Genomic DNA, 18,255 nt, shown 5'->3' on the forward strand with positions numbered 1-18,255 from the left:
CTGAATGATTCAAAGACTCAATCATAAAGACAGTCACTTGCTTTGTTCATGAATGAATCAATGTTTTGAATGAGTCAGTTGACTGTAAGATTCAAAGTCTCACTCATAATTTATATGTAGTGTGTCACCTGTTTTGATAATGAATAAATGAGAGATTGCTTGACTCAATCATAAATTCAGTAAATAGCTTCATTCGATTGAATTCCCTTGTATTACAATTGCATAAAACACAATGAAATTGGTTAATTTTCTGAATGAATCAGTGTTTTAATCAATCACTTAACTGATAGATTCAAAGACTCACTCATAAAGAGAGTCACTTCATGAATGAATCAGTGTTTTGAACAAATTGGTTGAATTAATCATTCAACGACTTTTATAAAGACACTACAGTAAATAGTTTCAAAATAGTTTTCAGTCGGTAATTTTTAATACAGTGAGACATTGTACAGTGTTTATTTCAGTACAGTGTTTTGAACAAATCGGTTGACTGAATAATTCAATAACTCACTCTTTTAACTTAATTTCTGTGGACTTTCAGTTCAGAAATGGTCTGGGGAGAGAGCTTTGTATTTTAAGCGTTAGTGTGTCTACATAGTACATTAAACTCTTTTTTTAAAAGAGCAAGAAAAATCCTGTTTTCCTTGATATGAACCCCTTGAAGAGATAAATGCATGTATAATGCAGCACTGCAGGCCGGAGTCTGGAGCGGCGAACAGTCTCCACAGGACATACTGCATTTCATGAGGGTCAAGAGATCTGCTCCAGTGATGAAGCATTTCGAGCCGTCCTGGATCCACACACACTCTCACTCACACACTCCCAAACTCTGCTTAGAGGTTAATCTACTCTGCTGAACCTCAGTCGACATTAATACTCCATATATCTAGAGCGGAAATAGCAGAGAGCCTGAAAACTGAAAAGCAGCTCTTCACTTAAATGAAAGGTTGTGAAAGTGCTTCATTAAGTCGAGGGGCTGATATGATTTTGACACTGTAATTAACATCGCATAATAACCATTTAAGAGTGGGTAATGAAACTTCATGGGGGTTAATATCTAATATAGCTATTATTGTGACATATGGCAGATTGCTTTGTGACTGTGGCCTGTTGTCAGATGTCGCAAAGCCCTGTTTGATATGTTTATGAAGACTAATGAAGCGTGTGAAGTGTCAGGAGAGGTCATAAGAACAAGCTGGAACTGAGTTATAACACACAATTTGCACCTTTTTCCCTCACTTGCTAAATAGATTTAACTATTGTAAAATGTGTTAAAGAGAGCCCATTGTGTAAAAGTTGACCCCATTATGAAATGTTTACCTAGACGATAAAACACAATTAAGCTTAAAGTGTAAATGCATGCAAACATTATCTGATAAATCAACATGAAATAAGATTTGTCTCTTATGCTTGCCTAGGATGTATTTATTTGATTAAAAAAAAAAAAACTTTATAATGTGAAATATTTTTACAATTTAAAATAACTGTTTTCTGTTTAAATATATTTTAAAATGTATTTTATTCCTGTGATGGTAAAGCTGAATTTACTTCAGTCTTCAGGGTCACATTATCCTTCAGAAATCATTCTGATTTGCTGATTTGCTGCTCAGGAAACATTTCAATGTATTAATTTCTTTAAAAACTTCTGAATGGTAGTGTACATGTAACTGGTCTAATTGTAAACAATATTTAGCATGTTTTCGTGATTTTTCTTTAAAAACTTCCGCATCTGAAACAAGTTAGCTTTGCAGATGATGTCATCAAGCCCCTCCCCTCTAACCACCAAGTTTTCACCATCCAATCAATTCCTGATGCCGAAAATCAAGTCCGCTTTAAATTTCTTCTGAGTTTTATGCTTCATTCAGAAATATGCCACATAGCAGATTACAAACGTTGATTTCAAGCAAAACTCAACGCACCTACATTGTCAGATTCTCTAAAATATTCTCACAGAAGTTAAACATCAAAGCCTAGTCCTGCTAATTTAGGATAAACTTCCTCCACAAAAAGGCTCCGAGCCCTTGTGACTGCTCCAACATATCCGGGGCCAGCTCAGTTCCAAATCCATCCGCCCTCAATTCACATTCGGAAAATCCTCCTCAACTACGAAAACAAAGACAAAACCGCTCTCATCACACACCCCGCAGTCTTAGAGAGGCATTACTGTCCGATCAGAGGCCCGCCGCTGCCAAACACACACTATTCAGTTTCATCTTTAATCCACAAGCAAAGTGACATTTAAACTGAGTTTTATAATGAAGTTTACTCGCAAAAAATAAAGAGAGAAGTTTTGCTGCTCATGGCATTAGCATTGGCAAACAGACTGCATTATCATAATAATTTAGATTTATTATTTAGGTTCTCAACTGGTTTGACCATGGGACCCACATTTTCCATGGTCATTAAGCTGCGACACAATTTATTTTAAGGAATTGAAATATGTGTGTGTGTGTATATACAGTATATATGAAAAATTGCCCATAAAATTATAATACATTTGCTTTTAAAAACCAAGCAAATTTATTTCACAAAGATGCTTGACACAGGGTGACATTGATGAATAAACAGTATAAGGTAATGTTACTGAGTTCCAAAATAGTTTTTGTTTATCAATAAAGTTGGTAAGTTGGTATGAGCCACCTTAGTCATTTGATGCCCATAATTTCTTTTGTGCAATATTTATAATGAGTATTATATGAGTATATAAGTGATATACAGCGAAAAATAACGTTAGAAAAATTACTCTGACATATAGCTTGACAAAATCTCATCTGACCGCAGATACTGAATCCTTGCATTACGATTGCAGGCTGTATCAATAGTCAAAAATAGTCATATTTGTATGCTTTTTAAACAAGTGTTCTCACCGATACGGTTGTTGTACTTCGTGGAGTTTTGACGTGTTTTATAGACTAAATACCGTTTCCTATTCAAATGTGGTGACCCCTGCTTACAACATAATGTTATCGTAGGACCAAGAAAAGAGGCAAACTAAGGGCTTAAATACACAAGGGACATCATTAACAGGGCTGGGTTTCCCGATAACGTTGTCTCTTAGCGCGCTACGAAGACTCTTAAGGTATAACTTAACTAAAGGTGTATCATTGCTAGGCGTTTTCCCCGAACCATCCCTTAGGAAGCTGCTTAAGATATATCTTCTTACATGCGACGTTACCCGACGCTGTCTGTGGCGATGCTGCTAAATTGGTTGATATCGATGGCTCGAGAATCAATTATTCTCTCGTGCAGGGGCTGTTTCACTGCGTTATGCGAGAAAGTGGTGTTCTTTATAAAAGAAGCACTTCAGAAATAGTTGAAATTGCATTTATTAGGACATGGGATATTATAAAAATAATCCAAACTATAATAGCCTAGCCTACATATTTTAAAATGGTATCATATATTGCTGCCATGATAACCATTTCAAATTTGTACGTGCTTTCTTCTCTTTCCCATTTTTGTTCGCTGAGGTGGAGCTGCGATGAAATATTGTTCTCGTAAATACTTTCCAGCATTTCAGTAATAAAAGTGTATACCTTATGTACGGTGCTTGGCAGAGATTTTTAATCTCTTCTTGTAAACTCAGAGATGTGGATTCAGACGGCAATTAAATTACCACACGACCTGTTTGTCAAAAAACAGTAGGTACTAATTTGGCCAGGGATTTTTACGTGGGTTGGCTGAGAAAAAACACTGACATTATGGATTCGGACGGCACTAAAATCACCGACTTACCCCTATAAATGTTTAAAGTACGAGCCCATGAGAAACAATTAGCGTCAAACAATAGAACTTAACTGACAGTAGCCTATGCTTTCACTGGCCTTTAAAAGCTTCTTTAATTAAATTAATAATATAATATATATAATAATATAATTAAAAATCTAACAACAATCAGTGTAATGACAATTTTATTATTTGCATGAAAACACTTGAATTAGCCTAATTGAACACTGTCTGGGTGCATTAAAACTTCAGAATTATATTCGTATAGACATGCAACAGTGATAAGGTAAAGCTAAGAGTAGACAGGGAACAGGTGTAACATTAACAACCATGGAGACTAACTAGCAAAGGAAACACAGGCTAACGGGAACAGAATAGAACACAATGCCACTAAACACAACCCAGACACACCCTTCTCCTTCCACTAATCATTTCTTGTTGTCTATCAATAAAAACAGCCTCAACCCCATACATCAAATGAGGTCAAAATGGATACTGTGAAATTAATTTGAAGAAAGCATATGAGAACTGATCCCCCTGGAAAACCTGGAGCTCCACAATGTTTCACAGGGATTTCAGTGCCTCTCCAGTAGGTCACCTCTGCCAGGCTGGAGTGTAGAGAGCTACTACTCTGCGCTGGTTACTGGCAAATAACAGCAGCTCAGATATTTGATGAGAAGCCAAACACTTTAATTCCCTTCTTTATCCAAAGGGAAAAGGGTCCAAATCAATGCAAAATGGAGGTATTCAGCATTAGAACCTTTAAATAAAAAAGCTCAACAGTGAGCAACTCATCTTCCTTCCAAGCTGAAACAAGACTAGACTCACTCAGCTATTTATAACTGAAGATATTTCCATTGTGCCGTCTCGGCTGACAGTGATCTCTATCTGCAGCACTATGAATATATCATAAGGTAAAAAAACCTCTCGGATTCTGAAGAGCGAAACTCCGTTACCTTGGCAGATTAGTTATGCACGGCTTTGCGCACTGATCAAATAAATTAGTCTGGTTGAATGTGAAAACAAAACCAGGTCATGTGTGAGAGAGAAAGAGGGACAAAAAATTAGACTTCCCTTGAAGAATGGAAAAATCTCATTTCCAAGTTGCTATAAAGAAGTTGAAAGCTGCTGACAGTCACTGTGCCGTTTTGATCGGCTCACGTTTGATCAAGTCTGTCAACGTTGCACAAGCCGCTGAAATTAGACATGTACACATCACACGCCAAGCAAGGAGAAACTGAAATCTCTGTTCGCACGGCATGTCAAATTTTTTCAAATTTGGTTGTACTCGTGACAATGTACAATGTCTCAGCTTTGTCTGAAAGAGGAGAGCAGATCTCTGCTGTTGCAGTCGCGATGAGCGCTCTGAGATGAGAGACTGATCGCAGATTGTTTGGTAAACTTTTGTAAACTTCTCGCTAAGATGAAGCTGTCGTTAGCGAGCAGCGAGCATTTGATGACGTCCACAGCATCTCTTTCACGATGGATCAGACTCTTTCAGGTTTGTGGTTCATTAGAAAATAAAATCTTCCAACAATGTCATTGACAGTGAAGAATGGCTGATTTCTCCTTTGTTACCAATTCAACAAGCATAAAAGCAACACGAAACACTATTTGCAATGCCTTTAACTTAAGTAATGTGGCATATTTCCAAGTGAAATATTTATTCAGCAATTATAAGCAAATGAACAAATGAAAAAAAGTATATTGTATATGTCTAAGTAAATAAGAACATCTATATGAAATCAAAAACTGTTTGAATTATCAAAATAAACACATTTAAAAATAAACAGAAGCTAATCAAATTGTCTTCTAGATTTAGGATACAACCAGTTAAGCAATTCATACATATAACAATGATGAGTACGATATGGACACCTTGACACAAATCCGCACAAATAAATATAAACAACATTAAGAGGCTTAAGATTAACGTCAAGGGTATTTTGATAAACAATACTGGCATAATCAACACGAGGCTATATTAACTGAAAAACAATTATTTTCATGACTTGTGAAATGTAAGACAATTAATTAAGCGATAAAGTAAACCCAAACAACATGTTCTATTAATAATATAATCAATATGGGGCTTAAAAGTAAGTTCATAGTCAATCCAAAGATTAAGGTATTTAAATGAATCAACATTATCAAGAGATAAACCATCATCAAACATAATAATCAAATCAAAAGGATAGCAATGACAACGGCGCATACCAAACACAATTCAACAAGAAGACCTCTTATTCAAAATAAGCATATTATGAAACCATTTTTGAACAAATTTAAAATCAGATTTGTAACAAATCAATAACAGTGTCATCTGCATACAGATTTGAGCATAATTGAATCATTAATAAAGACAGAAAAAAGTAACGGTCCCAGAGTAGAACATTACACCTTTATCAACAATTACATAATCAGACTGAAAACCCTGGAAAACAACAAACTGACAACTGTTATGAAGATAAGCATTAAACCAAAGAACAGCATTTCTAGTTAAACCAATACAGAATACAGTTTATCAATTGTATCTAATACTATTGTTTAGATTTTATTTTTGACTTGGAAATAAACAAATGCTCTCCTGTAGAACTGATCTCCAGGTCAATACATCACATAGACTAATTATCAACACATGCTATATTATTAATGCATTATTTCATATTAATATTCACATTTTTCAAGTTAACATTCACAAGCTATTTTGTGGCATCACAAGTCTCCATATCTGTCCACCCCAGAAAAGTTTCCCCACAACTTTTTTAAACAAAGGGAAGCTCTTGAGTTGGTTAATATATGTTTACCCCGTTGTTACATCAGCAGAAGAGGTTTCAAAGGTTTCTGTAACAGCAGCGGATGACCTGTTTTCAATCTCACCTGCGCATGCTCTAATTTTGAGTTGCGATTGACATTGCAGCTGCGATCTGTGGCCTGTGAGAGTATGGATCTTTATTCAAGCTGCCAGCTGGGGTCTCAGTGGTGAGTCTATCAGAGCGCTGTTGGCCGGAACTCAGGTAAGCGGTGTTCTGGAGAGAGCTCTATTAGAGTGGAGTAAAGCCATGTAATCACATTACATTTGCCTCCTTCAGCCCGGTGCCAGAAACGCAAAGCCACATTAGAGACACGGAGAGACCCAGACAAACTCAATCATGTTTAGCCTCTCTCTTGCGCACACACAGACATGTTTTTACTTATCTCAATGAGGGTACAGACTTCTATTTTTTTTTTAGATATTAAAGATAATTATTATAACTATAGACTAACCCAAAATAATGCATTTTTTCACAATAAAAAAAACACATTGTTAATGGTGCGCGACCATTAAATGGATAATATATCCATTTTTCAATTGTAGTCTTTTAAAAAGGCATCTGAAATAATAAACAATGAAAGTGCAATGATGTTTCGAAACATATATACTAAAATATCTGATACATTTACAATACTCATTTCCCACAAAATAGCTGTGCTTTCTCTCTCTTTCATCTTTCCGACAGCGAGTTGACGCACAAACCCGCCTCCCCTCACTCACTCGTTTCATTTGCTCCGGATGAATATTGATTGTGTTACAGGGCTTGAATTTCAGCATGGTATTGAGCGTATTGCATATATTTTTACTCATTCCCTCAGATTTTGTGCTCACATCCAAAGTGTGCGTACATAAAGCCACCTCTCAGTACTAAATTGAGGTCTTTTTCGCTGCTTATTGCACTTAAACAGTCAAACACACACAAAACAATGTCAAAATGCCGCTCTTAGTGAGAATTCACGTAACAGTTATGTTTTAGGTGAACGTAAACAGTTGAGAAACAGATGTGTAGCAGTAATGGATCCGTGCTTCAGGTCTTAAAGTGACAGCAGCCTAATATATCTGCTGCCAAATGAGATAATATTAAAAATATCTATATGGCAGTTTTCCCCATGGTATCAATGTCAAAATTGTGGCCAGTGAAAATTCTGAGTGGTTAGTAACTTTGGAAAACCAGTAGCCACAGTGGCCGGTGAGCAAATATACACAAAATAAACATCTAAAGGCCAGAATATAGTACAGACTTGAGGATGGTCCAGTAAGCAAACATACAGAACAGCCTGCGACCAGCTAGAAACCACCTAGTAATGACCTAGCAACCACACAGAACACCCTAGCAACCACCAAAAACATGACGTTACTTGCCTCTACTATCACACAAATTAGTTCTGGAATAGACATTTGTTCTGGAATAGACATTGCTGTGATAACTCACCATCTTCTGTGTCTGAGATCTTTGATCTTTCACTATTGTCGGAGATTTGCAACAGTGTTTGAGGGTCACGAGAACACACACGTTACATCAGACATAATGAGAACATCGACACGCTTAGAGACACACACATGCCATACAGCCTGAATGAGAGACAGGCAGCTCCCTAGGTGAGTGTTCTGGTAGAACAGACACAATCGGCTGAAAGACAGGTTGTTAGAAGACAAGACCTGCCCGTAGAGGCCACAAAACCTCAGCACACACTTTAACAAGTTGACTACATGAGGACAGACTACAGACCTTTACTGCTTAAAATACAGCTAAACTAACAAAAAAAGTGACAAAATGAAACGCTTTGAGTGTTTCTGTACCACACACAAACATACCACAACACACATTACCTGAGAAAGATCTAAAAACACACACAAACCGACACTCACGCATGGCTTGTCTGACTAACTCAATCACACTTGCTCATCTCTGCTCCAGTCTGCTGGGTTTTCTGGAATATTTCATGGTTTCACAGATCAGAACAAGAGCTTCGCGTCTGCCAAGATGTCCTGAACGGCTTCACTCTCTCTGAATACTGAACACCTAACAAATATGAGCATGCAATTTACAGCGCAACAACATCATGAAGGGATATTTTTTTGCATTGTTGCCATTTTTATCCATAGTATTGACAGAGAGAAGTAAATCACTGGGAGAGGAAAAAAGAGAATGGATTAGGGAAGTGACATGAGCCAAATTTGAACTTACAGTCTACATGAGAAACTAAGACATGTTCGTAGGTCAACATATTTTGCTGATCCTGGAACAACATTCCCATCTGAAAATTTAGTCCAAACCAAAACTGGAACTAAAATATCAAACAAAAACTTTATTCTTTCGCTATATGTATGGTGAAACATATCCTTTAGACTGAAAAAAGAGCTTTTTTTGTAGCAACAACAGCACTAATGAACTCAAAGATTGATGAGCGCTCTTCACTCTATCCGTCTCACTTTTAAAACCATTCATAAAACCCAAACTATTCAAGTGGTTTAAAGCGGCTCATGAAGTAGACATATTCTGAAGAACTCAAGAACATCCTCTGCTGGACTAATAAACTTGCGTTGGTCACACAGAACTAAACTACACTACTGTCAACTGCAATTACCACAAGGCTTCTGCCATGGTGATCAAACTGAGGGAGAATGGAAGTCATAAACGCTGAGCTATCACGGGGCTCTGGCCATATTAGCATAAATAGAACTGATTTATGGGTATTCGGGTAGTCAGACTGAAACTATGAGGCGGAAGTATGCATGACATTATCCGTTTAATGGAATTTCATGCTCTGTCTCTCGCTTGTTATATGATAAGAAATGTTGCTCTCATTAGATATAGTACTCACTATGAACATTCTAAAAATGTATTGCAAAAGTGCCAATCACACCACACTGCACAATAGTTCAGCGCAAATGCACAAATAAATGTGAGCCTTTTACACGTCTCATAAGTATCGACATGCAACATGGCACTTAATTTATACAGTACACACACATAATTTCTTTGCACACTCAATTAAAAGATACAAAATGACCTGTGTGATACACAATTATCCTGATTCACTGTTTCTGATGGAAATATCATATAAAGAAGCCTTAAACTACAATAATCTTTTGGAAAAGGGGTGTTTTAACCACACAAACAGCCCTTCAGCTCAGTTTAACAAAGCACCCATAGAATATTATAGTTCCTTAAGGGGTGCAAAACAAATCTGTTCCCACCCCAAGTGTAAAGAAAAACGTGATTGATTGTAGCGAGAACGTGCTACGATTGGTAGCAATGTGGCTCTTATTTGATTGGCTTGAGTAAACGGTGGGTGGAGTCCACTTATTTGTGGATTTGTCTGCACGTCTTGACTGTTTCAGAATGTTTCAAAATCCACAAATGCTTGTGTGCGGCCTGCGGGGATCTACAAATGCACAAGAAGTGATTCATCAATGTGTGCAGCGATTCACAAATGAATGCCAGGCAGAGTTGTGTTTGTGACATAAAACACATTTGTGTATCTTTTTTATTTGCAAATCTCATTTTATTTATTTGTGAATTTATTATTTTTTGTGAAATTCTTTACATTTATTTGTGGATCTTAATCTATGCATTTGTGAATTTGAAAAAAATGTTGTGAATCTCAACATTTATTTGTGAATCTCAAGCTATTTATTTGGAATAACGCAACAATTCTAACCCTTTTCTCGTATTACCTTGTCAAAGAAGATTTGTGTTTCTACACTGCATCTTAAAAAATTTAGATGCATCAAGAATCAGATTGTCACTCTGATTCAAAACCTAATCGGATCTTGACTTCCTTTGACTTTCCCTTCACACTACCATACTTTCAACAAAAAGTGTCAAACACCTACTAAATACAGAGACTTTTAAAGTTGAAGACCCGAGGCTCAGGAATATGTTTTGAAGTGTTGTCACTTACTCAATAACAACACCTACACTGGTCTGCATGTCACTAGTGCACTTCAGCGTGATAAAAACCGGCGTGGACCGAATGAAACGGCTCAACAGAGGAATCCGAGGAGCCCAGAGGCGAACCCATATGTCTCGCAATGTTATTGGGAAAAAAACCTGTGATTTGTGTTGGTTCGAAAAATATCATGCTGGACACAGGCATTCATTACACAACACTGGTGACAAAGGAAGAAATTTCAGCACTCGACCAAAGGAGAGATGGTATCGCAACCGGCTCAGTAATTATGAGACTAAACCAAAGTGACAAGCGGTTTTGATTGTGGAAACAGAGGTTCTGAGATACAGACTGGGATAATACATGCCATAATGGTATTATTGCAACCCTCCGCAGAGAGTGACTCAGGTATCAGAGCGGCCCTTGAGAGGGAACAAACAGCTGATGAAATTACTTCATATTAATGACTCACACAGGGGGGAGCAGGTCCACCTTTGCAGTAATCTGATCAAAATGTTTTCAAATCGCTTAAGAGACGTGTTCATGCTGACCTCAGTTCATTCTCAGAGCTTGATAAAGATAAAGATATATGACCACGTTTGGGTCAGATGTATTACTCATGCAGGCGTTTGATATGATGCATCTTTTCTTTTTCAGACTTGGGAAAGCGAATGTGATTAGTTGATTCGTGTAAACCCAGATGCTGAGAGCGGATGTGACTTGTTAATCCCTGTAAATATGAATGGTAAGATTAGATGTGATTGGCTGATGGGATGCCACATGGGGTGGAGATGAAAACACAAACTGCAAGGTAAGAAGTAAAACAGTAAAAGTTATTTAAATTTATAGTATTAAAATAAAGAACAAAAATAGTTTTGAATAAACGGAGCAATTCCAAGAGGGTCCTCAAACCATCGGTGCTCGGGCCCTGAATAGTCTTTCAAAAGTTTGGGGTTCAGAAAGATTTGTGAGATTTTGCATTGTCAATACAAGATCTTGACCAAAAATATATGCACTTTGATTGAAATAAATGTTGTGATGTTATTTCCATCAAGATGTGCAAACATGTTTGGTCAAGATCTTGTATTGACAATGCAAGAGTCCAGCACTCTGTAAAGTCTCCTCCAGCACATCCCAGACTTTCAATGAAGGTCTGGACTCATGTGTGCCAATTCATGTGTTAAAATGATTCTTCATGCTCCCTCCCAACCATTCTTTCACAGTTTGAGCCTGATGAATACTGGAATATGGTCATGATGTCTTCCTAAATGGTTGTTTAAGAAATGAAAGGCTACAGACTCCATCAATTAGGGTTAGAATAACTGTTGCCAAACATATTACTTGTTAGAAACATAATAATCACTGCAATAATCATCCAATCATAGACTATTAAGCAAAACAGTGGCTTTTTTTGGCCAGGCAGTGTAGGCCTGTATCTTTTATTATATATTGAATAAACTTAATATATTTACTTCTCAAATTATTATTAAGTGGCATAAATAGGCCTGAATTTGGAAATGCAAGAGATGAAGAATGAATGTTGAAGAATAAATAGTATAAAGTGGCATTTTGAAAGCCAACAAAAATTTGATCATATTGTAAATCTTCAAGACACACTCTTCTGTTCAACCCCGAAACAGTGATGTAATTTCCAACAATCTGGGTGCAAAAAGACACTCTTGAGTCTAAAGCTGTCGCAATAGATGCATGAAAACCAATGACAACACCATGAGCACAATGTGATCAACAGAGCCAAAGCTTAGGCCTACATAAAAACATGGAGGCTTCTCAATACAAGATCAACAGATTAAGAAATCTTCTTAAAGGGATAGTTATTTTGTTCCAAACCCCATTCCCATGGAACACATTTTGCATTTATTTTACATATAATGACAGTTCATCCTAAACACGTCCATCAAGCAACAAAAAGGACAAACACGCACTATAAAAATAGTCCATACAACTACAGATTCTTGTTAAATCTGATTTCTGTCATTGTACAAATATACTTGCCCCAAAACCCTTCAACTTCTCCTTTTGTATTCCACAAAAAAATAGGACCATAATTGTTTGGAATGGCATGAAGGTGAGAGAACAATGACAGCCTTTTCATTTATCCATCACTATTCCTCTACAAAGATGTCTTGTTAATTTCTCATGACTTGTCAAAACTCTCAGGACAGTCAAAAGATCGTTTTCCAGTTCGCTCCTGACGAGGAACATCTAAACACTGATTCAGAGTGACAGCTTCAGATTTATCATCCCACAGATGTTTGAATCGTTCCCAGTGTTTCAGGCTCCTGCACAGACGTGTGTTTTGAGGCCGTTGAAACGATAGAGAACAGCTGGCGACTGAGTCGTTTCCTCTGACCCCAGCGCATTCGAACGGCGCCCCCTAAATAAACCTGTCAGATGCGGTTAGATACGGGCACTGCGGGGCGGTGTGCCAACTCTACCCACCTCTCCGGGCCCACCATCTGTTAAATATGCCACACGCGAGCCCGGAGACCTCTGAGACGTGCAACATCAAGAGGGGCTGGCGAAAGCTCCAATGTATTTGAACTGATTATTTTGCAACTCTCTCTGATAAATTAAAACTCAAAGCAGAGGAAATCTACAATGGTGTCAGAAGCAGGTGAGCAAATAAGACAATTTTTTTCCACATAATCGAAAACAAAAACAAGTAAATAAAAAAGATGAAATGATTTAGGACGTCTCCGGTAGATGGCCGCATCATGAACTGTTCTATTACGACTGACAAATGAGATCAGTGTCGGAAAACATTCATTTCTGTGAGAGCTTTGGCGAGCTATTGAGTTTGTTTTATATAATTTATCAATATGAGAAATGTCAACAATAAAAAACAAGCAATTATAGGCATATATCACAGATAACACCTTCTGTCTACAGAGGACTAAAATGACTGTAACGGCACATATAGAGTAAGAATTGTTTTCACAAAAACAATTGCATATACCATTGCAGTTATTGTTCATAAAAACTAAAACTATTACAGATCACTTCTGTTCATTTAAAATAAATCAGAAATAATATATATATATATATATATATATATATATATATATATATAAATGATAATAAAATAACACTGGCAAAAGACTATGGTAGAGTCTTAAAGTGCGTAGATCTGCACAGTTGATGGTAAAGTACACAATTACGTATGAATTACACTGTAAGAAAATATATGATCAATAAGCTATGACAACATGTTTTTACATTGCTTATCAAAACTCATCAAAATAAGTTAGGCAATTTTCAACTTTTTTTTATAAGTTATACAAGATTTAACTCATTTTTTAAGTCAGTTTAATGTAAATTAAGTTGAAATGACTTAAACAACCAAGTCGACTGAACTTAAAAATTTAAGGCAGCAACGTTTTTACAGTGTAATGAAAAAATGTGCATATTTCAATGCATATTTCAAAAGTCCAGCAGAAATAGTACCTCATCTGGCCACCATTCTGACCTTGCATACTATATACCCTTTGTTAGAGTCCCTGAGGAGAGTGACGTCTGTACTGTAGTAATGGATGTTACAGTTACTTACGTATTCACCATAGGCATCCTGCACGGTTGGAGGAGGAGGTCTGTACCCAGGTGGGGGCGGAGCTCCTCGTGCTCTCTGTGAGGGAACCCCCCTCCCTCTGCTGGACGGGACCCTGCTGGGCGGAGCTCCTCTGGGCGCCACCCCCCGGGGAACTGCAGCCTGAGGCGGAGGAACACCCCCTCTACTCCTGCAGGACAAACACCTCAGCTCAATATACATCAATGAAATTTCATATGTCAATCAATTACATTTTTTGAAAGAATCATAGGCCTTTGTGAAACATTACAACAGGAACAATAATGAACAAAATAGTGTAAAAAAAAAATCATAAAAAAGGCAAAAATATTTCATATACATTTGACATTTCTTTTACATAAATGGACTGAATTAGTGGTTTTAAAAAACGTTATATACTACAATACAATATGTGCTTAAATGTTTGAATTAGTTTTATAGACAAGCTAAAGTATAAGTCATAATATATTTAACATTTTGCTTGTCCCTATGTAATTCCCATAATTCCACAGTTTTGATGACTGTCTAAATTTTTTGACTATAGTGCACACTACCGTTCAATGGTTTGGGGACTTTATTTTGTTGATTTTTTTAAAAAGGAATTAATACTTTTATTCAACAAGGAGTTGTTCATTTGATTAAAAGTGACAGTAAATATAGAGTATATAGAATTTTAAAATATTTTTTTTGGTAGAGTATATAAAAAATTCCACTTTACAATCATAGGATTTTCTATGAATCTTTCAGCTGACAGACAGACACAGATCTAGTCTAGTTTCTGGCTATCATCTACAAAATAACCCCCAAACTGGGGTACGTGAGGTGAGAGTGAGAGTTTTGCCTGTCCCACCTTAAAATAACATTAAAACTAAGCATGTATTTCTAACAGGAAAATATTTTGTAAAAACAGGAAAATTGTAGCACTGTAAAAAGTAAAATACATGACATCCAATCAAATTACCTCATCTTTTGCAGTCAAAACTGACTGCATCCACACAAACAGCATGCATAGGTTGTGTGCAGAGTTTGCTGCCTTAGCAAATCGTGATACAGTACATTACCGCCGTTCTCGACAATGTACATTTGTAAAAGTGGGGATTTATCACTTACAAGCATGAAGAACAAATATAGACACAGACTGAGCATTGAGATCGATTTAAGACTCTCCTCTCTTCAGTACAAAAACTGTTTTTAATGTTGATAATATATTATAAATTGCAAATTTCCTCACAATTCCAAATTTGACACTAATTTAATACAACAGTTCAACAAGCAAAAAAATGGTGTGCATTTTAAACACAGTATTGTCAGTATTGTTTGCTCTATTTTGCAATGAAGTAATAATTCCAACGAAAGCCACAGCTGAACTGTTGTGCGTCTCCAAGCAACACATAGCGGTGTTTCGTTAATGAATGAATATGCGAAATTGAACGAATCGGGAGTTAATGATTCAACGATCCATTCGTGAATACAGCCACTTGCTTCGTTACTGAATCAATGACTCACTCATTGAGACAGTGACTTTTCACCAATTACATGCGGTTTTAGTTTATTGTTTATAAGTATCACTTAAAGCGGCGCAATGCAGTTTTGGCAATTTCTTCACTGTTTTCTCACTTTTTGCTCGCAGGTTTCTCTATAAAGCTCCCGCTACAGCTTCGGAGAAAATATTTGACAACACTGTCGTGAAAAACTCGTTGGCGACTCTCCCCCCTCCCATCTTCTCCCTCTGGTCATGTGCATTTGTTTTCAAAGAAGCCGGCAAACGCACCGAGCCATGTCCACTGAGGTATGGATGATACACAGAAGGCTAGCATATAAACGTGTATGTGTGCAGTGGCGTAAAGCAATTCGTTACATCGTGAGACCTGATATCACGCGATACTTCCTGACGCCCGCCTGCCCAAAGTTGCAAGGGTGTTTTTTTCGCTCACAGGCACTAGGGGGAAGTGAGATGGCCACCATTCAACCCGAAAAAAGTCATATAACCATTCCAATGACTCCGAAGCAGTTCAGTTAGGGTAAATTAAGCTAAAAAAAAACTGCATAGTTCCCCTTTAATTTTTCTGATCATTTCATATCTCTATTCAATATTTTTTTTTATTAAAAACATTATCTTATAACATTGTTGATGCCATTGTAATTGCATTCACACCACCTCTGAGCAGCATTAAACAGTTATTAAGATGCTCTAAGCGATGTCACGCGTTTTTTAGGCTGAAACATTTTTTGTCACATACAGCAAACATCTCCTCACTATCCGCAAGCTGCCTGTCCCCTGAACACACTGTAAAAAAACGCAGTCTCTGTAGACAGCCCAGGCTCCACAAACGGCAACAAAAACAAACTGGCCCAACCTGGACCACAAAACATAACAAACAGTGTTCCAGCCAATAACCAACAAGAATGATTTGGGGGTGGGGGTTGGGGGGTTAGTGCACGTGCACATGAAGGGGGGTGTGGGGAGTGGAGGAGAGAGAAGCATGAAGAGGGAAGTTAGCTAGAGGAGAGATGTCCTTGACAACGACAACGACTAGCATTAGAATTATATTCTCTTGAATTTTAATATATGGCCGACACACGACCAAAGAGACGACGTTCCGATGAACAAATAGCAAAGAAAAGGGAAAAGGAGAAGGAACGCACAAAGTCTGAATTTACATCAGAAAAGCCTTTGAAAGGTGGTGAGAACTCCGCTGGCAGAAGGGCTTCCAATCCTACATTCAGGTGGCTCTGTTTTTGCTGGACAGGTGGGTAAATCCAGTCTGGCGTTCATGACTTTTTCAGGAAGCACGGAAGGGAGGGGGAGGAGACGGGATGAGGAGGAGGGAGGGTCGAGCTAGCCTCCGTTTTGTTTGACAATACTTCGAACATCAACAAGAAGTGACGTCACCCAACATCACTTAGAGCACCTTTAACTCTTTCCTCGCCATTGACGGAAATTTCCGGCTTTCTGTGTTCTCACTGTTATACAGTAGGGGGCGCTATTAGGCATCTTCTGAAAGAGTACAGAATCTCCAGATCAAAACACAGGCGAAAGAAGAAGCAGAAACAAGTGATAGCATATGTAAGCAGATGCTTATGTAAAATAACTTGAACATCAACATTAAACAGCTTATCAATCAAAACTGCCCAATGTTACCGAATGAAATGTCGACCCAGGACGAGGTATAGGACTGTGAAGCTTTGAGGGTGTTGATGAACTCGATCGACTCCATCTGTGTTTTGATCATCGTTCTGAATCTGATCCAGATTTAGTCTTTGAAAAAAAAAAAGTGTTTTGCTCAAAATGTTGCTTTTTTCTGAAACGTGCCCACATTCAAGTGTTAATAAAAAAAAGAGCGCATGAAGCTAGAATAAAACAGTTTTTTTTGTTTAAAAGCAGTGGCTCTGTTCTTTCTTTAGATATATTGCATGTTCACATGTAACAAAATATTGTGCGGGCCATGAAACTTTTGTGAAAATGATCAAAAATGCTGGTATTGGCTGGCAACTTCTTAAAAATACGCTGGAGGGGAAAGAGTTAAAAAATACGCACCTGAAAATCAATATAAAGGGGCAAATATAGTCCCTTAATGAAAAAGGTGTGAGTGCAGTGTAAGAGGAAAAGAGGAGGTGCGCAGAAGGATGTTAAACGCCTCAGGAGGTTTGGAAAGTTTGGAAACCACTGCTCTAATGGAAGATTGCTTTAATGGTTTTATTGAATTTTCCTCTCCAACTATGATGAAAATGAGAATAATTTGAGGTAATGACATTAGTGTCAGTCCGTGTGAGAATAAATCTGCCAGTTATGCCGCATTAAACTCTCAGTGGAGTTTAAAATTCTTTGCTCAATAAACAGCAGAAAAAATTCGAATGAACAGAGAAGGTGATCTTAAGGAGTTAATTTGCCTTATTTACATGTTTTTCTGGCGTTTCACAGTTTTGTAGTTTATGCTGTAAATGTTATTTAACTTATGTGCAGAATTGGAATATTGCATAAAATATTTGTTTATTTGCAAATAAAGCACCATTTCCATCCAATGTGTTCAAGAGAACAGAATGGGAAATTGGCTCAAAATATCTGTAATAAAAATGGAAGTTGCTGCCATTATCTTTCTTCCTACATCATAAATGACATAAATGATCATTGTGCAGATGAAACGCAATAAAAGCTGTCTTGTTATCTTGCGTTCGGACGCCTGGTGTTTGGGAATGCAATCATGTGACACTTCTGGGAGGGAATTAAACCAAGT

At 37.3% G+C, this 18,255-nt stretch overlaps 1 protein-coding gene across 1 annotated transcript in view; it reads right to left on the minus strand.

Moving 5' to 3' along the window:
• Positions 1–18,255, minus strand: part of khdrbs3 (KH domain containing, RNA binding, signal transduction associated 3) — a 141,671-nt gene that overhangs the window by 23,985 nt on the left and 99,431 nt on the right. Inside the window, exon 6 of the mRNA XM_081377692.1 lies at positions 14,006–14,192. Within this exon, the coding sequence (XP_081233818.1) occupies positions 14,006–14,192 (187 nt within the window). The remainder of the gene's footprint in view (positions 1–14,005; positions 14,193–18,255) is intronic.

The sequence above is a fragment of the Scardinius erythrophthalmus genome (assembly GCF_964197995.2).
Source record: "Scardinius erythrophthalmus genome assembly, chromosome: 10".
NCBI classification, from domain to species: Eukaryota; Metazoa; Chordata; class Actinopteri; order Cypriniformes; family Leuciscidae; genus Scardinius; species Scardinius erythrophthalmus.